This window comes from Gobius niger, assembly GCF_951799975.1.
Source record: "Gobius niger genome assembly, chromosome: 10".
Lineage (NCBI taxonomy): Eukaryota > Metazoa > Chordata > Actinopteri > Gobiiformes > Gobiidae > Gobius > Gobius niger.
In genome coordinates, this window is record NC_136861.1 from 18,154,544 (window position 1) to 18,179,040 (window position 24,497).

The following is a 24,497-nucleotide window of genomic DNA, read 5'->3' on the forward strand; positions in this document are numbered from 1 at the left end:
ACTTTGTCATGCAGCTCAAGCAGTGCCACCCTATTGGACAAAACAGAGACCGGATGATTGTATGCACCATACGAGAATGGCAGCGTTTACAGATTCAACAGACATGAGCGAGGTAACTGTTTTATACTCAAAAGAGAAAGGAGTTGACTGATTAGTAATGAACACGTCTGAAACATGCAACAAATAAAAGCTTTCATCCAAACTTATTTTCTTAGATTATTGAATAGATGAATGCAAGTAAGAGATGGGAGGAGATGGGACAAAAAGTGACGAGAAATAATATTGCTTTTGTTGAGGGGCTTTATCAGCTGCCTACCTTTCAAACAGATTTCACACTTTCATGTCTTGTTGCTGCTCGGGTCACATCCAGAAAACCCCTCTCACAATGACTACTGTTGTCTCCTCACAGCACCAGACGGCTGCTGGAACGTGCATTTGCAGCCGGCTACTCTTCCAATGTTGTCACTCAGAAGAAAAACTGCCATCTTAAAGCAATAAGCAGAATCTTTTCCCTCAAAATAATGTTTGAAAATAATCAAGTTAGCCTCTTTTCATTGCACACACTAATCTGTTCAAATCTAGTGAAAGTGCACTGCCCCAAACTCAAAAAATGGATTAATGCTGTATGGACATGTTACAGTGTACACAATGGCAGACTGGATCCAGAGTGAGTGCTGTTTCTCTTCAAATGCATCAAAATATGAACAAAATTACAACAAATTACTTTCTGCAATTAAGCCTCAGCTAATGCCACTAAAGCCTCTGTTAAGTGCTTCTGGTCGACCAGTGCTTCAACAAAGAACTGGGTTATTTAGGTTAAGGCCAGGTATTAACAGTCGCCGACTTTGGCTTGGATGTTTAACTCTCTCTAGACACTTTGGCCATTTGGATTTTATTATATGGTATGTTAGTGTGTTTTCATTAAAGTCATGATGTGAGCAGGTTGATTAACTGAATTACAATAAAATACAAAATAAGTTTGGTCAGTGAGCAAAAAAAGTAAAGAAATGGTTATGGATTAGTAGTGAAAAGTGCAGGTTTTAATGCTTTTGAAAATGACTTATTAAGAAGGATAACATCAAGTTCATCAGTTTTCATCAGTAATGTTATTTTTATTTGAATTATTAAGCTACTGACACGAAGTGACATAGAAGAAGGCAGCGTTCCATACGTTAAGTGTGACGTCCTCTGCTTCCTGGTACTAGCAGACCGGCAAATATGCGAGAAAAACAAAACAAAACAAAAAAACTCTTAAAAACAACCCTCAATATATCTGAAACTCAACGGAGAGTTACTGAAGCTACTTATTTCTCAGACTCATTAGCCAAAAATGCCGCACCTGCTGCTAAAAAAGTAATATAAAGTCACTACTTCCGGGGTTAGCGTAGCTGCTGCCATTAGCATCTTTCTCCACTAACCTGGATGTACCGATCTTGGTGAATATTACTTTTATAGCAGTAGGTACAGCATTTTTGGCTCATGGGCCTGATAAATAAGTATGTTCAGTAACTCCCTGTTGAGTTTCAGAAATATTGATTGTGCTATTAAAGAGTTTTTTGTAGTTTTTCGCACATCTCGGGACCATCGGGACCCGGAAGTAGAGCTGTGTGTGACGTCACCACTTAACAAGCAGTTTGACTCATTTTCCTTTGACTTAACATGGTCGGCACGACAACAGTTTAAAGAGGGGGTATTTGCTTTTTTCAGCCACATAGCACCAGTCTATAGCACACTACAATGATGACGAAACCTTCTGTTGGTCTGTAAATGCAGTAAATTAGAATAACTGCCTTGTATAAAATTGCTCTTTCAAAATGGCCGTAGCACATGACTTGAAATAGGCCTCTGTCACTTTAAGAACCTCTGACCCTTTCTGACACGCCCCCTCCACACGCTGTCTGTGGCATCATAACACTCCACTCGTTGTCTCAACAGTATTGAAACTACGATCGGTGCATTTTAATTTTTATTGTTGGAAAGGAGCTACTGTTTATCACTTTGTGAACAATGGCCACACAGGATATTATTTGGAGACGAACCTTCCACACCGGACGCTTGGAAGGGGCTCTTGCCTGAGAAATAACTGCTGTTTGGAGGCTTCTCTTTGCATCTGCCATGCCCTATGGATCTCTAACTATACCCCCATGGACGACACCAGGATCTGCAGGAGCCCATACGACTCAAAAGACGGACATTATCTGTGCAGGTGGACAATGTTTTTTCGAGGTTACCCCGTTAGCTTGTTATAATCGACTACAGCTCATTGTTGATGAAAAGTCTGCAATAAACCACAAATGTGTAAAGGCTGCTTCGAGTAGTTGCCTGCTTTATTGACGTTATTTGTGCTTAATATGCTGCCTGTTTTCAATGAATGTTGTGAAGGTGAAGGTTGTTAGCTTGTCGCGGCTAATAGTGCCTTAGCTCCAGGAGAAAACCACTCGGCTACGACTCACTGTAGATGAAATGTGAGCAATAAACTACGAAAGCAACAAGCTCGGCTCAGTGTGTGATCATCATAAAGGCTGCTTCAAGCAGTTGTCTGTTTAGTGACGTTTTCAATGCATAATATGCTGCTTGTATTCAGTGAATTTTCCCGTTAGCTTGTCGCGGCTAGCTTGTTAGCTCCGGGAGAAAGCCACTCGGCTATGACCCATTGTAGATGAAATGTGAGCAATAAACTTCCAAATCAACAAGCCAGGCTCCGTGTGTGATCATTGTTAAACGGTTCTTTATGTGTGTGGTGGTTTTATTGACTTTATGTGTGCATATTTCTCGGTTTTCACGTGATGACTCGAGGTTTAGCTTAGCATTAGCTTTCTCCGGAGGCTCTGTGCATCATCACGGCCCAGCGCAGAACCAGACACTGAAATAAGTGTTCTTGTCACCGGTTTTAATCCTGGGTGTTTAGGTAACAGAAACACTGTTGTGTGTCTTTGTAAAAGTCTGCTGTGGCTCCGGTTCACAACACATGAAGCTAATCCTCCATGATGACTCTGTTTACATCTTAGGGCTTGACACTGCGGGGAGGGGGTTCTCGGCTGGTGACGAAAGGTTGGAGGCGTATCCTGGAGGTCGAGGCGTTCCCTGAAGGAATCAGGCGTTTTATCCCTAAAATGGCCGCCATCAGAGTTTTTACAGATTACTCGAAAATACGTGAATGTGCCAAGGCAACACTCCAGGCATGTTTTTAATGAGGGAATGACTTAATAACATAATGTAAAGCTTGAAAAAGTCGATTTTGCATAATACCCCCCCTCTAAATTTTGTTTACCTTCTTCCATGTCACTTCCTGACGGTGTCCAATGAGGAAGTGAAACTATAAACATCACCAAAAATGGCCAAACTAAAGAAAGCTGGGTACAATCTTTAGCAAAATCTTAAATATAATCGTGTTAACTATGTTTTGAAAAAATCGTGTCTAATGTGTTATATGCACTTTAAATATAGTAGCTTTCTCTCAACAACCAGTGCAGATGACAGCTTTAACAACCCCCTCTACGATGGAAAACTCCTGTATGACTGAGAGCTTGACAAAAGTGACTCGGTTGGCTCTTTTGAGTGGAGTTGGCGATAACAAATAATGATTCAAGTACATCCACACAGAGCGAGGCTGAGAGTAAAGCAGGCTATGCTCCATCTGTCAGCCCGCTTGCTCTGAGTTGCTATAAGCAGGTCAAGGTGGATTCTCTACATCTTTGATTTTCTGTGCTAAGTCGTTCCCAGTGGAAAGGAGACTTATTTATTTTTCAAACAGCCTCTAGGATTATATCTGATCTCACAGTAAGACAAAGAAAAACAGCTCCCACAGGCGAATATCTACCTTTGATGTTCTGAACAGTGAAAGTCTGGTTTCATGCATATTACAATGCGCTGCGGATGGAGAAAGTTCAGGGCGGGATAAAAACACGTTCGATACGAGTTCGAAAACATGGATAGACCTGGAGTGAAATGATTATCTATGACTGAAAAAGATCCTAACTAGACATGTGCTTGGTGTATAGGCCTAATGTGGATGTTAAGGTTGCTTGTAAGTAGGCTAAACAGCAATAATTTATAAGACTTACCAACCACTCAATCCAGGCATTGCCTTCGTCTAAGTGTGACAAAGTTAAGCTTTTAGCATCCTCTTGTGGCTGAAACAGAGCACCATGTGTTGTGTTAACGTGAAGCAGCAGCTCGTTCCGCTCCAGACAAGCGCGAGAACCGCCTTATTTGATCAGCAGTTCAATGTCCAGTATAAATGATCACGAGGCTTTGTGAAGTACAACCGAGTGACGAAAAGTTGGGACTGGTGGCCTGTGACTGACAAATTTGCTAATTTCGAGAGGGACAGCGCAGGCGCGGTGGCCAAGTGGTAAGGCGTCGGTCTCGTAAACCGAAGATCGCGGGTTCGAACCCCGTCCGTGCCTTTTAAATACAATGTAGCAGGAATTACCTGGGATGACGTCAAACTGATGGCCAATCACCCTCCCCAATTTCTATTTCGGCATTTCACTCGTGCGCTCATGCTGCAATGCACCGAAGAAAATTCCTAGTTGTGAACCTGTTCACTAACAATGGCAATACAAGATAAGATGGTCTCTATTGATCTCACAATGGAGAAAAGTAATTGTTACATTTAGCGCTTAGAAACACTCAGGGTGTAACCTGGCTAGCGCCATGCTGCTGTGTGCGCTCGAATCATTTCGAACTGCACAGCAGCCTGGGGACCATGGCCGAAATTTTCGCATGGATTTGGGAACCAATCACAGAACGAGGAGGGACGGCAAAACGATGACGCGCTATTCGATATATGGAAGCTTGTAGTTTAGTTACGGATAAAAAATAAAAAGTTTATTTACGGATCCAACATGACAGCAGCAGACGCGATGGTATTTTTCAATCAAGCTTTAGGCCGTGTTCTACATAGTTTAGCTCAAAAGTTTACAGCGGATACGTCATCGGATACAATGATACGATTGGCTGTGGCCACGTGCAGACACATGATAGACATTCGTAGCGCCCAATAAACGGCTATGGACGATCGTAAACTACACCTCAGCCTACGAGAAAATGAATTGGTGGTCCCCAGACTAAATATCACTTGTGATTTTAGTCTGGCGTTAGCCAGGCTATCAGGGTGTGCAAATAGGCAGGAAATGTGAGGAGAAAAAAACTAATAGTAAATAGTGGCTTCTAACATACAATGACTACCAAGGACTTTGTGGGGACAACAAGTATAAACAGTAAATAATAAGTTAACAGACTATAACAACCTATTCTGATTCAGAATGTAAGCTTGATCTTGTTTCTTGAATGCTTTGATATTTTTCTTTAATTCTGTTATCACGGAATACAAAATCGCCTGATCATTTAGGAATAGGCTAAATGTTGAATACATTGTGCCATTGCAGTATCATCCTCTTTGCTCCTTTGCACACTCAGTCTCACTGTTGTGGCAATGAGTCACAATTTACTCTTTCTTTAACAAAAGCAACTAATGTGTTTCCACGACACAGTTCGAACTTTCACAACGTCTGCTCACTTTCCACTCATAACAGCATTTTCTCACACCCCAGCCTCAAACTGTGGAGGTAATGAAGCAGATGTTATGACCCTCCTTACCTGCTCTGGAATTTAGACAAAGTCATAGATTTTATACAAATTACTTTCGCTGGTGCACAATGGAATAGTTTATTGGCAGCGTGTTGGCGTGTGCAGGCTGTCAGCGTGTGCAGGCTGCCCGAACATTGATTTTTGCGTGGGCAGCGCAGCTCTGACTTCAAAGGAGCTTATTGCAACAATTACATGGACACTGTAACTAATATAAAGCACGAGTTTGTAAATTGAACACACACTTCTTTAAGAATGAATGCTCCCAACTTAGATTGTTTAAATGATCTACTATCTCTCGTAATAATGACTTATGCTTATGTATTGCGCTTTACAAACTTGACAAGTTTCTCAGTGCGCTACAATGTAGTCATTATTCACTCCCAATGCGGCGGTGGAAAGCTATAGTCATACAGTTTGTGAATCGTCTTACCCTACACAAAAATAGTCTTCTCTATAAAACAACCTCCATTATAGTCACTGTCATCATTGTATAATTTAACACTAAAGCTTTGTAATGTTGACCCAACTTTACTGTTGTGTATTTAACATCTTGTGCCTGGCTTTGCCTTCAGTGCCCACATTCAAAAACAGGCAGGTGTGACTGACTTTTTCCTCATTTCCCCATAGGTAATATAAGACACCGTTGCTCCAGTGGGCTACATTGTCCATTTTGTCCATAGCAGCGTCATTGAACTGCAGCCACCACAGATACTGAGATTTGGACACAATCAAATGAGTGTCTTTGGGCCATGACCCAGATTTCCTCTGTCGGACTTTAGAGCAGGATACTGTCTCCTGTTTCAGTCCCCTCTCACAGCAACAGTAAGACAGGAAACACAAAGGTATCTCCAGGTATTCTCAAGGTACCACAAGGTTTATAAAATTGTATTAAAATTAAATAAAAAGTATGGCCAGGTGTCGAGACACATTATCTCAGAAAAGTATTCAAGGTTCTGCATGTATATTAAAACACACATGAAATAGCAATAAAATGTTAATCTAAAACATTATCAAAAGAAGTGTGTGCACTGTCGATCCGATACAAAAGCCACGGGAAACTGCCCTTCAATAGAGATATCGCAATCTCTATTGAAGGAAAACAGGACTAACGGTGCATTATGGAGTTAACATTTAAAATGCATCAACAATGTGACAATGCAAATTATTCGTTTCCCCAAACAGCCCCCATCTGTAAGAACTCAGTGTCTTTGTGTGTAGAGATATGATTTGCTGTAGACTGATAGCACAGTGTAGGAATGTGACAAATATAAAGTAGGATATTAAATGTTGCTGATACATTTCCTTTCTTGAGCCGTTTTGTTCTCATAACATGTTTTATTGTTTGTGGACATAGCTCCATCTGCAGGTAATAATGTGAAGAGGTTCTTAAATGTCACCTCAACAAGTAGAGCCCTATTACTGGCACGAAACTCAATCTTACAGCTATTTATCATTATTTTAGAGGATTCCTACATGGTTTCTACACATCAGAAGGGATTAACTTGCAAAAAAGACACATTCTATTATTTAACCAGTTTTGCTTTCTTCTTTGCAATATGGGCACAGTAAAAGATGCCTAACGTTTATCCTGATGCAACACATTCATCTGAGCTTGGGACCAAAGCATGACCCTCTGTGGCGGCTTTTGCTGCTACATGATCCTTATGTCTAATTACTGTTACTGTATATGTGTGTCTACTATATATTTAGCTAAAGTGAGCATGGGAAACTTTCCTGTTATTCTTTGACACATGTAATATGATTTTTTCCCCTTTAAGATTGTAACTGTGAGTGTAACATGGCCAAATACTTTTTTCCCCACTGTAGCTTTCTTACTTTAATTTCATCTACATTAGTTTCATTTCATTAGTTTTTTTACAGCCTTTTGCTAAAACAGGGGTTCAACAGTGATACATATTTCAGTTCAATTAGCTTTATTGTCATTTCTATCATGTAGAGAACTAAAATTGTGTTACTTTCCTCCCCTTGGTGCAAAAACAGGATAGCTCACACTAAATACAGACATGCATATGCACATAACAGGGGACAATACAGGGAGGGAAGGTGAACATTTAGCTTACGTATGACCAATATTGACTTTATTGCTGTTTAATGTAAAAAGGCACAAATGGTATTTGTATTGCTGTGTTTATCACTTCCAAATATTACACGAAGGCTGTTTGCGTCCACACATGAAGTCTGGCCAGACGGCGTACCTCTGGATGTAAGGGGCTTTTCTTAAACATTTAGCGGCGTCTCTATCGCACTTGCACAGAGCCTCTTCACATATGTCCTCCTGATCCTCTGCAAAGAAAACAACAAAGATAAGAATAAAAACAATGCCTACATGAAGGCCATCATTTTCAGTAAATTCCCTAATATAGCACTTTTTATGACTCTCACTTTCAAGATATTTTGTATATAGTAGTGCCAACAATGGTTGCCCTTTTTGACAGTTTTGTTCTGAATTGGAGCTGGGTTTACATCAGAGGGCCAGATGCAGTTAGCTTGATTTGTGGAAGGAAATTGTACAAATAGTCATAAAGCCATTGCTGATCGTATCAGTAACACACCCTCAATGTGTTGAGAAATGACTGGATGAACACACAGAGGTCAGTGAGCTTGTATACACTTAAAGTGGCACCTATGGGCAAAGTGTTTTCACTGCACATATTTGTAACTTGGATTCACAGGCCTGTCTATGTTTTCAGATTTAAGTAATACTCAGAAAGCTTGGAAAATACAGCATGTTGCTTTCCAAAATTAACATTCCCAGGAGCCTAATAATGCCACAGTCAGTGTAAATGTTGCTTTGGTCAAAAACATCACTATCTGTGTGTGTGTGTGTGTGTGTGTGTGTGTGTGTGTGTGTGTGTGTGTGTGTGTGTGTGTGTGTGTGTGTGTGTGTGTGTGTGTGTGTGTGTGTGTGTGTGTGTGTAAGCTCGTTCAGAAGGTTTTCATCTTAGAGGAGGGTTGTGCAAGTTGTCATCTGTTCTGAATTGTCAGCGTTTGACAAAGCTTTTGTGGTGAAAGAAGACAAGCAACCCAGTACAGACTACGAGTACAATCAAAATGCAACCTGTAGTTATAGGTCTTGTTACTTGTGCTTTTATTTATAGTAAGAGTAAAAGTACAGGGAAATTTAGTGTAAAGTTAACTTTAAGTTGAGTCTAGTTAACGCTACAACTGACACTATTACTATTTCAGCTGATGCTACAACTAATGTTTGTAGAGACTTCTCCCTCCACTGTGTCTGATGCTCTAGGACAGGGGTTCTCAACCTGGGGGTCACGAGACAAATTTTGGGGGGGTCGCCAGAGCATATAGATAAAAATATATATTTTAATATTATTATTATTACTACGGTATTGTAGCATACATGCTATTATACCAGGGTGCGATTGTTTGTTCTAAATTTGATTCATTTTATTTTAGCCATTGTTATTTCTTTATTTTTTAAGAATTATGTAGGTTAATGTCCCTGCTTTTCCCATGGTCTGACCCGGGCGGGCGTCACGATCCTAATTAACTGTTATAATGGGGGTCGCGGCTCCAAAACGTTGAGAACCAATGCTCTAGGAGTATAATGATATCACTTTAAAATATAGATCTTTCATACATTGATTGAAATTAACTATTTTCACTTAACAGTCACAACAAATGAATGTAACAGAAAGGAAAGGGAATCTCAGAATGAGGATTTCTTCCACAAATTGTATTGAAGTAATTTACCACATTCGGCAGTGCTATCCTCACAAGACCAATGATAACTCGCGGTCTTGGTTTTGCAGCCGAGCTCCTCAGCTTTTCCATAACAGCAATCATGTCTGTGGCAACACCTGAATTTAAACACAAGGAGGAGACACAGGCATCGTGTTATTGTGCTGGCTGACAAAACACATGGGCTGCTCGACCCTTCTCCAGACGGGGTCACGTCGGCGGATAGTCACACTGCAGTGCTTAAAATCACACTACGGCTATTTTAAAGTCAAGTTCAGAGTCACCGAGCAGTAGTTTTCATAACACATAGTTACAGCGGTTGGTTTGGAAAGGGCTTGGTGTCGGTCTTGTGGGTGAATCAGGAAAAGCAATAGACGGTAATTAGGATGGGGGCGTTCCGTGTCCTAAAATATCCCATTCAAGGCTGCTTGTAGACTTCCGCCGCGAGATGGTTGCGGCCTAAGTGAAAGCATGTAAACAAGTGAGAGAAAAAGTGTGTATCTAAAGAGTGAAGGGGAAGCTGCACGTGAAATAACATGCTTTTCTTCGTAATGAATAGGTGGGTCCTGAAAGTGCCGACTGCTTGTTTACATCCGTGACGAAGTGTGATTTCCACTAAAACCAAAAGCTCAAAGAACAGCAGGGATTACAGAGTATTTAAGTAAAAATGTGTGAAAAGTGTGTTTCAGATTCCTCATAAAGCACAATAGGATTTACTTTACATAACTCCTACTAACATTACTGACTATCACCACTACTAGGGGCACGCTTCGACAACTACTATTACTCCCAATTTTACTGCAACCGCTACTGCTGACCACATAACCACCACTGTTAAAAATACCCAAAGCTCATTGAGAAAATAGTGAAATGACATGCTTAACTACACTATAAAGGTGGGTCTTAAAATGGCCAACTCTGTTTTTATATCACATTTATGAGACTGTGGCTCGGCCAAAGTAAATAATGGAGTTAAACCGTACAGATGCAAAGAGAGTAAGCTGCAGGCACCTGGTACCATTTGGTTGTACGAGTGGCCCCATACTGTACATCCCTTTCCCTGGTCGGGCCACTTCTACTTACTTACAATTATTTCCTGCTTTATCCCCAATGATCTACGACGTCTCCAGATTCTGTCATTTAAACCATAGCTTAACCTCTTATCACCCACCTTAATGAGCGCATTTACTCCAGTTCAGCTTTATCTGAATCTAAGAGCTTCTTGACTGGAAAGAAAAACAAAACACCAAGGCACTCCTCCCACATTGCCTTGGCTTTTTTTTATTTCATTTTTTTAGTCTTAGTTCCCCAAACACCAAAGAGGACCTTCCCCCCAATAACTAATTCTATCATGGAGTTTACAATAGTAACGCCTCATTTGAAAGCTAAGACCTGCAAAACTGATCTAAACAGATCTTATTCCTTAAATTGTTCCCGTCAATTTTTTCACGTTCTTTTTCATCTCATTTTTGTCACTTTTTTTCATAGCTTGTTTGTGGCTTTTTTCTTGCTTCCTTTTGAGGCTTAAATTGGTCATTTTTTTGTTGTTGAATTTTGATCCTTTCTTCTTGTTTTTGTCGCTATATTGACACTTTTTCGAGAAGCTTTTAGATTTGGAGAAAACCAAACTGGAGAAAAAAGTGCTTGGTTCAGGTGGAGGTTAAAGACTGTGTTTTCTAATAACACCATAAATATTGCAATTATTTAGTCCTTAGCAAACTACTAAATATTTCGTCTTCTGTACTTTAGTGCTCTAAAACCATGTTCTGGAATGTCAGTTAGTTTTTCAGTTCATATGTTATTCTTCTCCCCAATGTAAAAACTCTGGGTGTGTTCATGTCATAGTAGTGAACTGAATCTAGAAATGTAAACACATATCCACTTTCAATTGTAAAACCTATCATTTGGCCCTGACATATACACATCTGATAAGTGCTTTACCAGTCTGCTTTGTCTCTGGGCCAGCCCTGTCCTCCCAGACCACAGTAGCATCCGTACATCACGTAGGACAAGGCTGTTCTCCCAGTGCTGCACTTGATTGCTCCCGCGAGCTGCACCAAACCTCTCTTACTCCTTTGGGACTTGTGAGTCGCCATAGAGCCAAGTGAAACTGCAAGGAAACAACACAACAATGAACATCAGAGGAGCTCAAGCTGTGGGGCAGGGACAAGTGGGTGTGCAAACAGGTATACTGTACCTTATGTGTAGGCCTAGATATCCAAAAGACACTCATACTAGCTATTTAAGTCCCGATTTATACTTGGTTTAGTCCTTATTTAGTTGAATTGATCCTCTGTTTTATCTATAATAAGTTTAGCTCCTTAAAACAGTAAAGATAAGAAAGAAGAAAAAAAAAGGTGAGAGAACCACTTCTGTAGCCTTCTTCCCCACACCCACACATCATGTATGTAACGCTCTGTTCTTGTTGGTTCTGGATGGGTTACAGTTTTCATTGCCGATGATTGATAAAATAACATAAGCATTCCACACATTCACACTTTGCCGTCAACATAACATAGCACAAACCGATGAAGAAAGGGCTCGTTCCTGTCTTTGTGCAACATATGTGTGCACAAGATAGGGGCAAAACACACCTTAGACTGAAGCTGAAGGAAGTCATAACAGCATTTCTAAGACCAAAGAATTGATCAAAAATCAAAAACCTTTTACTATTACTATTTGAGAACAGTGATCTGATTTCCTTTTGAATTGCTTAAGCGTTTTACAAAGCAAAACACTTTGGACTCAAACCATTTTAAAGGTACTGAAAGAAAAAAAAGTGACTTACCACATAATAACAACAATATTGCATAAAGTGAAGCCATTGCAGTCTGTTCACATCAGGAAACCTCTCTCCAAGAAAATCAAACACGTTGTGAGGAGCACAGGGAGGACAGCTTTTTTTAGGTGCTGTCTGAATAATCTCCCAAGGCATCCCTATTGGCTACAGTCTAATCCAGTGTTTGTAAACGGAAGCGCCCCCTAGCGGTAACAACCCCTAGGCTACCCGGTAGGTGGTACTTGAGAACCACTGGTGGAGGATATTCAGCTATTCATGCTAGTTACTCTACAAGTTTTATAGAGAACCCTGTGGCTCCCAAGTGCCTAACAAAAATTACACACATGAACCAGATCTCTGTGTGTGAAGGATATTGTGCCAGATCAACATAGCAGCTGAATCATAACATACAGATGAACCCCTTTTCCTTTCATAGTCCAGGTCCTAAGAGGTTATGGGAAATGACTTGGCGCCGCCTTGTGACAATGTAGCTGCATTACACTTAAAGTTCACCGACTAAAATATTTTGGTCTCCTTTAATGTGAGACTGATGCATGTTTTACAAATCATTCTATCAGTCTATGTAAAACGTTTTTTGTTGTTTTTTGCTCAATGACTTTTACATTTAAACCTGAAGAAGTGATTTGGACATGCGCCTCATCGTGCATAGGCTGCTGCTTTACACACACACACACAAAAGGAAAAAAATAATAAAAAAAATCAAGCAATGTAATGTAATATTGTAGCCTATACATTAAACGTGAAATTACATGCTTTAATACACTAAAATTGTGGGTCTTAAAATGGTAAACTATTTATATCACATTTATGGGACCGTGACTCCCCCAAAATAAATAATGGAGTTAATCAAGCACTGTACAGGAATATTATTGTAGCCCATATAGGCCTATTATAAATATGACCCAGACTGTCACTCTCTTTCGATACATCCATTATTGCGGAAAACCAAGATTGTGTTGTTCAGTTAGTGTGTTTTGTTTATATTTTTTGTAATAATTAAAAATGTTAAATATGTCTTTGTCTGTTGGCGTACCTACCCGTGGACACTAGAGGGCAGACCGCGCTGTCAGTTACCCTCCAGACGCCAACTGCCGGGTAAATAGGAAGTGAAGAAGACACAAAGGGCGGCCTTCACGTTTAGCCAAGTTATTTTAGCCTAAACGAAAAATAACGATTTCCCTCCTTTTTTTATTAAACCGAGACGAGGTTTCTTTGCGGGAAAAGATCCATTCATGTAAGTACTATCATTAGTGCTGTTGTCTCGGGTGTAAACGCTGGACAGAGCCGGTGAGGAACCTAGACATCTTCATTGCGCTATTGTTTGCGTTGGGGAACTACTTCAACTTGTACATACCTCTGCTTTGTTAGGTCCAGTACACTTCCTAGAAAGTTATTTGCGTCACGACATGAATAAGGACGTGTCCGCGTGTTGTCACCGGCTCAAGACATGCCTTTATCGTCCAGTTTCACATATTAATGTACATTTGCCGCGGCTATATAATGTGCTATGTGAAATGTAGTGCCTTCAGCTAGCTCTCGGTGATCCGCGGTTTACACACGTGTGCTAACTGCTGTGCGCTCATTATCGGACACCCAGAAAAGACCTATTTTCTCCCAATAAGGGATACAAAACCACCGTATGCGGTGACTTTAAATGTGGAAACACCAGTTAAATGAGTGTTAAGGGCATTTAACAATCGCACAATTGTGAATATCTTACTATAGACATTGTTATCTGGCTCCTGCGTTACTATTGTAATGTTGCCTTCTTGTATAACTTATAACGTTGTATGTGTAATGTATTGGGCAATTTAAAGTGTCCAGGAGTGTCTGTTCATCCAACTTATACGACAGATCCTTAATACACCTCCTTGGTTTGTTACGCACACGCACAAAAAAAGTTTCCGGAAATTGACGTGCTATACGTAGTGTGGGAACAATAAGGGGCCAATTATATGGGCTTTGTTGGTCAATTGTAAATGTGTAACAAACCTGTTTGATATCAGAGCTCTGATAAGCTTCATGTGTCTTATGATCTATATTTTTGTTGAGTGTCACACTCGGCAAAGAAAAGTCATCCTGCATTTAGTGATGGGAAAAAAAAAACATTTAGCTGATGCAAATCAGTTTGCTGCTGTGTTCAGATTCTCACCGTGTCGGGTGGGGGTTTGTGGTGTTGTACATTAACTCACATATACGTGTTTGCCTGTGTTAATGTCATTTAAATGCATTTCTTTCTATGACAAATCACAGGTATTGACTGGAGAATAACATTGTAACACGCTAACATGTCTGGAGCGTGTCAGGACAGAAGGACCCGCTGGCAGGAGATACAGAAAGGCCTGCAGTTTATTGAGTAAGTAGTCATAGCATCGTTGTGACCCCTTGATGTGATGTTATGTCTTCTTTTGCATTGGACAGCACAGACATTGAACACGCACGGTGAGACACATCAGCCTTGTACTACTATTGACCATTTTTTGACCAAATGGAGATTTTTGTTTCACTAAACTCTCTAAACAACACTGCTGCGTCTTTAGGTGTCACTCACTTTGTCCCCAGCCAATCAGTAGGCTTTGTACCAAGCTTCCCAAAAAACACCATCTAAGTTCTTCGTATGAGGATTCAGAAGGTTTTCCCTGTTTTCCTGAAACCCTTAGCTTTATGCATTTATTGCGTAAGGCTGCCTGATGATATGTAAATCACTTGAGTGAAGGCATGAGCTAATTTTCATTCATTTGCTCATTTCCTCAATCAGTCACAAACGGTGTGCACAGACACTGGAGGCGGGGCAGCTGAAGTGTCTTGCCAAAGGACATTTAGGAGTATGCACAAGTCAGAGCAAGTCAAACCACCAACCATTGCGCTGTGACACTGCCCACTGTGGAGATACATCTAATGTTTGTACTTCTTGGAGATGTTTTTTTTTTAGCTGGGCTCTTATTCTGAAAGTTTTCCTCCTGAAGTATGATGCAACCATGATGTGAATGACTTGCATCATGTTTTATTGTTTATCAGCGCTGTAACCAGGATACCACAGCTGATTCAGGCTTATGCTTTTATTCTTTGTTGTTCGAGAACAGTTTATCACAAAGGCTGCTGCATAATGAAAGCATGAATGATCTATTATTCATCATGCATCATGCTTATAAAAGAATGCCTGGATTGTAGTTTACACTTTACATAGTTTTACACACTACTAATATTTATAAGTGTGTTGAGTTGTTCGGACAGTAGGGAATAGAAAGATGGTGAACCAAAAACACATGGCAAATTATGTGTGACCCATATAACACTTAATACAATGACCTTGAGAATTAATGACAGTATAAATATTTAGCAGTGTGGTGCAGCATTTGCCAAGGTTATGTGCAGAGCGGTGCTTTTGCTGACATGTTTTCATTTGTCAGCTAAAGTGCATCGACACAGCTGTCTGTAACACACCGTTTCACGTCATTGTGTCTTCTTCGGCTGTATCTGAAGTTCATAATTTCACAAACCAGTTTTTCCTCTGTCGATTGTTGCTGAAATATTCCTGAACTTGCATGCCTTTGTGCTTACTTCCTATACTTATTACTTTGTGTAATTAAATGTCCTCTTTTCTGTTTAGATCAACTTTGCCATTTCCTGGAAGTCAGGACCAGTATGAGGTAACGCTGCACATTTGAATGGGGCTTTGCGTTTGCATTGTCGATTATTTGCCTAAATCTTTAAAGCCAGAAAGCTCAAGTCCAACACGTGCAAGCTTAATAGATATGTTTAGTCTGCACCACAGAAGAGGAAAGAAAAAAAGATTTTTTTTTACATATAGTACTGCGGTTTTACTGCGGTTTTAGGGCTTTTAAAAGTCTTTGAAGAGGATTGAAGGAGCAAAATCGTCCTTTTCTTTGTTTATCGTTTGTATAACTGTGTATTGTTGCAACATCATTTGCATTGATATGATTTGGCCTCCTCAAAATGGATTTAGCTTCACCTTGAATAGTTTTCTACATTTGAAGATAACCGAATGTGTCTTTCTAGGTCTTTATCAAAGATCTAGTGTGGAACCTCTTTGGGGAAGGAAACGACGTGTTCAAAGAAGGAGACTGGGCCAAATCCATAGAGATGTACACAGAAGCACTGAGTGTAGCCGACTACGCTGATTCTGAAGATATTTGTGTTTGCGTCGGGCTGATTGAAAAGCTCTACGCAAACCGAGCCGCTGCTTACCTTAATATTACTGTGAGTGATTTTGAAGCTTACAAATAAGTTGTACTGGTAATTGGAGGCAGGGTTGACCTGCTAAAAAAACTATGGAAAATGTCGGAAGGCATTATTTACTTCGTGGTGATAAAAGGTCTTGAAAGGATTACATTTTACCTGTAAAGTTGTGAAAATTCCCCAAATAAATGCTCAAAGTACTGAACCACAAAGCACTGAGTTACTTAGTGACATGGTGATCAAAGGGGATATGGTGTTGTGTGTTCTTTTTTAAATATAGTATCCCTCTTAACTCTGTGTTTTTTTTTTTACCAGGGACTGTATGATGCTGCACTTGACGACTGTGAAAAAGCGCTGGAGTTGAATGACGGCAACTACAAAGCGCTGTACAGAAAAGCGAAATGCTTAAAGGAGCTGGGGAGACATCAGGAGGCCTATGAGGCTGTTGCCAAATGTTCTCTCGTCGTGCCTCAGGTAAGATGGAGAAATGTGAGGGTTTCATAATTGATTCATGAGCGCAGAAAATCTCTTCACCTCTTGTTTTATAAATATGACAAACATTAAAGCAAATTAAAGCTGCACAGAGGCAGCCTGCAGGCGCTGTGTACTCTGTTTGGAGTGGGGTTTGCTCTGGTATTTTCTCTTACATAATCAGGGCGCATAAATGTAGTTCTGTAGGGGAAGCACCGAACATGGATACAGCTACTCGTGCATGAGGTGTTTGTTTTTGTGTTCAGAAGCGCTAAAGATGTTGCATTTTCCAGTAAGCTATTTTGTTGCATGTTAGGTTTCGATGTTTCATTTTGCATTCCTTTCTGTAATGTTATTTCTCTCCAGGATCCCAGTGTCATGCAGTTGACTCAGGACCTTGCCAAAATTTTAGGATTGAAAATTCGCAAAGCTTACATAAGAAATAAGGTCAGCCCCTTTCATAACAATTGACTTATGAGAAGGAAATGACACTCTGTTTTCACTTGTTTTGTTTAGGAGCCAGTTGAGCAGGTGTCTTTGCAATGCCACTGTAAATTGTGCGCGCAAAGCTATGAAGACGCTGCATCATGTGTAATAGTAATGTAATATCTATTTTTACAGCCTGTCTTGAATGCAATACGTGGATCATCGTATCAGGATGCATCATCAGAAACGGTGAGTTGGTGATGATTTCTTAAGAAGTAAAGTACGTACTTACTCAATGCCCATGCTGATGACTGTTTCTTGATTGCAGTTTTGTAATGGTTCAGCTTCAGTTGAAGAGATAGAAATGGGTGAGCTGTCGTCGACTACCAACAATCTGCACATTAAGAACGACAGATTCAACTGTATTCATTTGGCCTCTTTGTGCCTCTCACAGAAGTGCCTCAGTCAACCCCTGATAGCAGTGTTTTGGCGTCAGTCCCGGCTCCTGTTCGCTCTCCTCTGATCGACGCGGTGTTGGACGAGTCGCCCCTCAGCTCCAGTCTCTCCGGCGGGACGCCCTCGGACTCCAAACCCCCGGGCTTCGAGTCAGTTCACCTGCCCGTCTCCACGCCCTCCTCCGCCCCACTCCCCGCTACCACTTTTATGAACGGGTGCAGGTCTAATAAACCCTGCTCCCTGCTCGGGTCCAGTCCCGATTTTGACACGGACATTATTGGGGATGACTTGGACGACCTACTAGATCAAGCGGGCCCAGAATCGGATCTGGTCAGTAAATCGATGCTAGCGGCAGAGGTGGGTAGGTAGAGTAGTCAAAGTATTCACTTGAGAATAGCACCGTTCCATATATGTTCATTTGGATGAAGTAAAGCTAGAGTTGGGCATTATAGACGGTACACCTTAACTTTTGTGTTTTAGTAGTGGCGTGATCTGACAACAAAACAAAATATTGCCAAATAAATAGACCTTTATAAATTTGATGGACAGAATTCTCCAGCAAGTATAAAGAAACCCTTTTTCTAAAATCTTTTAAAGCAGAAAAGATTGCTTTAAAAGATTTTTAATAAATCCTTTTCGTAGTCCCTCTTGGGGTAATACAAGTGTTGATGATGATTGGGGGGTCCATCATCTCCCCCTGGTGTCTCTGTTCAGAAAACCACTTTTGCAACTTCCCTGCCTCCGGTTTGGAGGCACAATATACATTAATGAAATCACGAAGAAGAAGCTAACAGGCTAATGGGCAAAGCTAACTGTGGGCTCGCGTCACTTTAACAGTGTTGACAATTTAATGAGTAAAAAAAACGTAGCATGCTATGACACCTGCAGTGGCGCTTCTGGCCTCTAGAGGCATGAGTTACTTAGTTCTGCTGTAAGTCAGTATACAACAATTCACATTTTTTGCTGCTACTTCAAAACAATATTTCTCAAGTAAAAGTGAAAAGATAAAGTAATGAGACTCTAAAAGTAAAGCTTGTGCCTGACGACTACCCGCCTCATATCGCATTATTTCCTTGTATGAAATCTATCCATCTTAACTTTTCAATCCTCTTCTTTCAGAGTATACCGACAGTAAAGGGGCCTCTGCCGTTGCCAACCAGTATTTCCTCAAGTAGTTCTTTGTCAAGACCATTCCTAATGCCGTCTAACATCAACCCCTTTTTACCCAGTAGCACACAAACATGCACTGTCACCCTGCCCCCCCTGTATCATCAAGCTGGGTCATTATTTGGTTTGTCCAGTTTGTCCACTTTTGATACTTTGTCCCAGCCGTTGGATTCATTGGATAACCTCTCTGTGACAGACTATAAATCAGGTGCGGGGTGATTATTGTAACTTGAAATGATGCAGATGAACTCAACCTGAAATTAACCTATTTATCCTTATCTTCCCCTTCTAAATTTTCAGAGTTTGCCCCTGGTCCATTCATTCCACAGGTAATTATCGTGCCATCCCGGATACATGACCAGTAATGCCATAATGGTTTATTCTGCTTTAGCTAATATTATAGAGCAGTGACTTTACTCCAATTCAGATCTATTTTAAGACCTAGTTTAATAAGGCTACTTTGAAAGACTATAATGTTTGCGGGGTAAAATGTATCATCAAGAAGTCAGTAATAGTCTAATAGCACTTGCAGTAGTAACAAGGCAAAGTACATTTTTAAATTAAGTTCACTTTGGCCTGGATAACTCACTTTTGTTTTTCTTTCCAGCTAAATAATCACGATGCTCCCATGGGAATGCCTATTGGGATGCCAGTTCTGAAGGGTAGCCCTCCTGCAGTAGATTTGGCCAAGAATCCTTTAGCGGAAACTCACGAATTTAGACAAGCGTGTTCAGTCTGCTATGTCAGAACAGGTGAGAATCGATGACCTCCTTTTTTCCTCCACTGTAATTGTCAATTAATATGAGTCATTTATGATGTTTTAACATTTACCTGTGCAGGTCCCGGTGTATTGGACTATACACTTCACACAGAAGAACATAAATGCAAAAAAGACGCTTTACTTGGCAGAATCAAGCATTCACCAGATAAAACGTGGAAGCTAATACGACCACGACCCACAAAAACCCAATATGTTGGGCCTTATTACATTTGCAAAGGTACTTTACTCTCACTTCATCTCCTTTTTTTAATCTATACAGTATCAAGAAGTAGTGTGTTTTTTCTAATGATATTTGCAAATAGAAAATACAAATATTTGACCTTAGCTGTAGTAATACAATGGAAATTATTTGGAGGTGAAAAGGTTTTGTAACCACTCCAGCACTTCTTGATTTTTATGGATCAGCCAGTCACAGTTTCTGCTCCACCACTTAGTGAACGAGGAGCCAGCGCTTTAAATGTCATGTGTGCCGTTTCAGAGGTGGCGGTTGGACAGGACTGCTTGTACCCCGGCCACTGCACATTTGCATACTGTCAGGAAGAAATTGATGTTTGGACTCTGGAGCGAAAAGGCTTTATCTCCAGAGAGCTGCTCTTTGATCCTTTTGGGCCTCACTCCAATGTCAGGTTGACTGTCCCCAAAATCCTTCAGGAGCATCATGGCATTTTCATGTTCCTTTGTGGAGTAAGTGTGTGTGATTTTGATCTTTTGTCTTAAACTGCTGGTTTATTTCATGAGAGGCAAGAACTGAAGTAAACAGACATGGAATTTGGAATATTAAACATCTTATTATTATGCTTTACTTTCCAGGTATGTTTTGATCATAAACCAAGAATAATCAGCAAAACCAATAAAGATATTCCTTCACTTTGCTCTCATCCTGTGACAAAACATGAGTTTGAATCTCACAAGTGAGTAAATCTGTTAAATAAGGTCTCCTACAAGAGACCTTCCTCATCTTCTAGGAAGGTCCGGTGTAGACGTTCCTACAAGAGAAGAGCTGAACTGATGTCGTGTCTCGTAGGTGCCTGGTCCACATATTGAAGGAGAACATGGTTCGTTATTCTAAAATCCGGCCTTTGACGCCGCTGTGTCAGTTGGACCTTTGTCGTCATGAAGTGCGGTACGGCTGTGGGAGAGAAGACGATTGTTTTTATGCTCACAGCCTCATAGAGCTCAAGGTCTGGATGATGCAGAGGGACCTGGGTAAGATCTTTCACTTTCAATGGTGGTAAAATGCTTGTCATTTTCAAATGAATCACCCTCAGTTAAATGAGACTTCTTTATTTGGCAGGTCTGACTCATGAAAGTATTGTTCAGGAAGCAAAGAAGTTTTGGAATGCAACAGCTTTGTTGCAAGGAGTTCAGGTAACAAACGTCCAAATAATACAGTTACAGCTGACTTTTTGTTATTGAGTAAATAGTAGTTTTGCAAACAGTGTGTTGTAAACACCGCAAAAAAAAGATCTTGTTGCATTGTCTTCACCCAAATGTTTATTCAGTGACAGAAGATAGTAGTAGACGGGGGTGGTCCCCCCAGCTTCACTTCACTGCTCAAAGCTGTACACGGGTGTGAAACGTGTATATAGTTACTTTGCTTGAACTATTCAGGAGTGCAAGACGGATTGTGACAGCTAGAAATTGTTTCGGGCCAAAACTAAACACAGAACAAATCTGTTTTAATTCAAGTTTTTTCATTTCCTTGGCAGCTTCCGAACTCACCGCCAAGATTTGGCCCTCCAAACCTAAAGATGATGTTTGTTTGTGGTCAGTGCTGGAGAAATGGTCAGCTCAGTGAAGCTGACAAAAACAAAAAGTATTGTGCTGCAAAAGCTAGGCACACGTGAGTATTTAACACTATGTCACTTTGTCACAGAATCTGTAAATAAGTCCAATTGAATAACATGGAACAACTGTGTAACTTCTCAGGTGGGCCAAAGACAGAAGGGTGGTGCTGGTAAGCTCTAATGAAAGGAAAAAGTGGACAACTGTTCGTTCACTTCCAACCAAAAAGCCAATTCCTGCCCAGTTTGAGGTGTGTCCCAGTTCCTTGTTCTACAAATGACTATTCTACATGACATACAGTATTGTAAACCTTTTATCCTATTGGTTCTTAGATTTGCATGCATGTAACTGCTGGAAAGAAGTGCCAATATATTGGCAATTGCACATTTGCTCATAGTGTTGAGGAGAGAGATCTATGGACTTACATGAAGGAAAACAACAGTGAGTTTTTAGGGTCTTTTTTTCTTCAAGTGAACTTGAATTTCACCGATTCTAACTAATGTCTCTCCTGTAATAGTTGCAGACATGGAACAGCTTTATGAACAGTGGCTGCTGTCTCAGAAGCCTGGCTGGGGTGAAGACTCCGCAAACAACTCTATGCGGGAAAATGGCAAACAGATCCATATGCCAACAGACTATGCAGAAGAAGTGGTGAGCTCCAAACACTGGCAGATGAATTAATATCTTCTGCCAATATACAGCGCTGTAATTCATGACTGATTGCTGTGTCATTACAGGCTGGTAATCATTGCTGGCTTTGTGGTAAAAACTGCAACAGTGAGAAGCAGTGGCAGCAGCACATCACGTCAGACAAACACAAAGACCGTGTCTTTAACTCTGAGGATGATCAGAACTGTTGGCAGTATCGATTTCCCACTGGCACTTTTAGAGTTTGTGAAAGGTGAGGTTCCTCTCTGGAGCGTGTTATTTCTACTGTTCCCATAGTTCTGTCTCCTTACTATGGTGATTTCATGTACTTCACCACAGTGGTTTTTGGGAACCACTGTGGGGCCGATGTAAATATATCTTAAGATGTATTTTGTATAGAAACAATGCACTGTATGACGTATGTTTACCTTCACAGGCCAGCAGGAGGCTTTATTATAATATAAACAACAGCCCAAGCAAAAACAGCATTTAGTATTTATTTTTTGGTCTAATTGTTTGAATTGTGTTTGTTCTCAGATTCCTCAAAGGCACGTGCACAGAGGATGACTTCTGTAAACTGGCTCATGGGGAGCAGGAGCTGAGAGAGTGGAAAGAGCGCAGGGAATTCCTTTTGATGAAACTTGCCAAAGCCAAAAAAGACCATCTTATAGCACCGAATGACAATGATTTTGGAAAATACAGTTTTCTCCTAAAAGACATTAAATAATTAACTGCATTCATGTTGAAGTCCAAAGGAATGTACTAGTAGTAATGTTTCAATTCAAGGTAATACAGCAGGTGATTCTCGGAGGCCTATGAGAAGAGCCTGAGCTCCTGTGATTTTAAATGGGGCATCATGGAGCGGCCCTGAGACTGGCGTTTGGTTTTCTCAGTGTGTTCTTATTGAAATAGACACTCAATTCAGTGGTGGTGAAAAAAGCATGTCGACGCCGATCAGAGTTGTGTTCAAATACCTAACATTTGACAAAGTCATTATTTTATTTAACTTAATATGTTTTCAGACCTTACCCTTGAGAAGAAATGCGTAAGGATCATTGAAATTGACAATGCATTTGAAATTATTTTAATCCATCAGTATACATCATTTACACTTTACGTTTCATCTAATAGTGTTAACCATTGTAATGGGCACACAAAATAAATCTTTTTTCAAGGATCACTTTTAACTTGTCCTTATTTCTCTGTGGGTTAGAGTTGGTGTCAATCGTCTCATAACCGGAGTGCTGACAGTCTGAGGTCAGTTCTGCCTTTGTGAGACTAGTTGAGTGATTAGGGGGACTCGCCAGAAACGTTTCCATCATTTAGCCCCAGGGCAGCTGTGGCAAGTGATGTGTATGACACATTTCACTGATGGGGTCAACACGGTTCCAACTTCATCACAAGTAGATGGTGCTAAGGAGTGACATCGTGTGGTTAGAAAAAGGCCTTGCAGCACCTGTTCAAATGAAATGTGTTTAATGAATGGTATTGTTGGCTAAAAGTTCAAAGGGTAAGTACAGTTTGTACCCAATAAAATATGTGACGCCGGACAGGAAGAGCTTATTGTGACAAATCCAAACATTAATTTGATGCTTGATGCCCCCATTGAACTGGCGTTTCACTGTTATAGCTGATAGAAATTGATTCTAAATTACTTAAAAGTGTTGGGGGATGTGATTTCTCTTAAAGTGACACTGTTACTTTGTGTTCTTGATATATGTGCTGATGCTTCGGCTTGTTTTGCCCAACGCTAAATGTGGCGGGTGCGAGAAGCAAAAGAATATCAACCTAGCTTCTGCAGCGCTTAGGGTCTGTTACTGAAAAAAAAAAAAGGTTTATCAGATTATACTGGTATCCAAAAAATAATCTGCAAAAGCAGGTACCGAAAAATAAAATAAAATCTTTATATTCACGTTTTGATGCTGTTGGTCATCAAAAGAAAGAGATAACAAAAATAAAATAACAAAAAATTTGGGGCAAAACTGGGAAAGAAATTTGAGGAAAATGGATGAAAATATGGGAAATTTGGTTCAAAATTAAATGCTGTTTCTGCCCTTTTGTTCTTAAAGGAAGTTTCTTGGTTCTTTCACTTCAAACAAATGATAACAAATGATACACCTGCAAAAGAAATTAAATGGAAGGAAACGGAATACATTTACATTATTAATCTGTTTTCTGGGTCTATATGACAAATAAATTAGTATAGGTATAGGGAAAAGTATAGTTCAGGTATCGGTATCGAAAACCAAGCATCGTTAAAGTACCAGTATTGAAAAGAATGTAACGATACCCAGCCCCAGTAGTAAATCCGTGTGATCACTTTCATGTTCATTATGTTCACACGTTTCACATTTTCAAATCGGAACTTAACTTTTTCCCCTGTAAGTCAATTTATTTAAAACCTTCAAAAAATGCCTCAAAGTTCACTCCCTATTTAATGCGAAGAAC

The 24,497-nt window shown here is 40.3% G+C and overlaps 2 protein-coding genes across 2 annotated transcripts; one reads left to right on the forward strand and one right to left on the reverse strand.

Moving 5' to 3' along the window:
* Positions 1–7,710: 7,710 nt before the first annotated feature.
* Positions 7,711–12,210, reverse strand: pla2g10 (phospholipase A2 group X). Its single transcript, XM_079564197.1, has 4 exons — positions 12,104–12,210; positions 11,257–11,425; positions 9,328–9,434; positions 7,711–7,899 (listed from the first exon to the last, which is right to left on the reverse strand). The coding sequence occupies exons 1-4, from the start codon at positions 12,138–12,140 to the stop codon at positions 7,748–7,750; spliced, it is 465 nt and encodes a 154-aa protein (XP_079420323.1). The 5' UTR covers positions 12,141–12,210; the 3' UTR covers positions 7,711–7,747.
* A 1,006-nt stretch (positions 12,211–13,216) lies between these two features.
* On the forward strand, positions 13,217–23,206 carry zc3h7a (zinc finger CCCH-type containing 7A). Its single transcript, XM_079564196.1, has 23 exons — positions 13,217–13,349; positions 14,369–14,471; positions 15,726–15,765; positions 16,136–16,336; positions 16,631–16,789; positions 17,153–17,233; positions 17,408–17,461; positions 17,541–17,580; positions 17,667–17,998; positions 18,788–19,043; positions 19,136–19,164; positions 19,443–19,587; positions 19,675–19,833; positions 20,095–20,300; positions 20,427–20,527; positions 20,641–20,822; positions 20,911–20,984; positions 21,326–21,459; positions 21,546–21,651; positions 21,734–21,842; positions 21,919–22,052; positions 22,139–22,302; positions 22,587–23,206. The coding sequence occupies exons 2-23, from the start codon at positions 14,404–14,406 to the stop codon at positions 22,774–22,776; spliced, it is 2,964 nt and encodes a 987-aa protein (XP_079420322.1). The 5' UTR covers positions 13,217–13,349; positions 14,369–14,403; the 3' UTR covers positions 22,777–23,206.
* Positions 23,207–24,497: the final 1,291 nt, after the last annotated feature.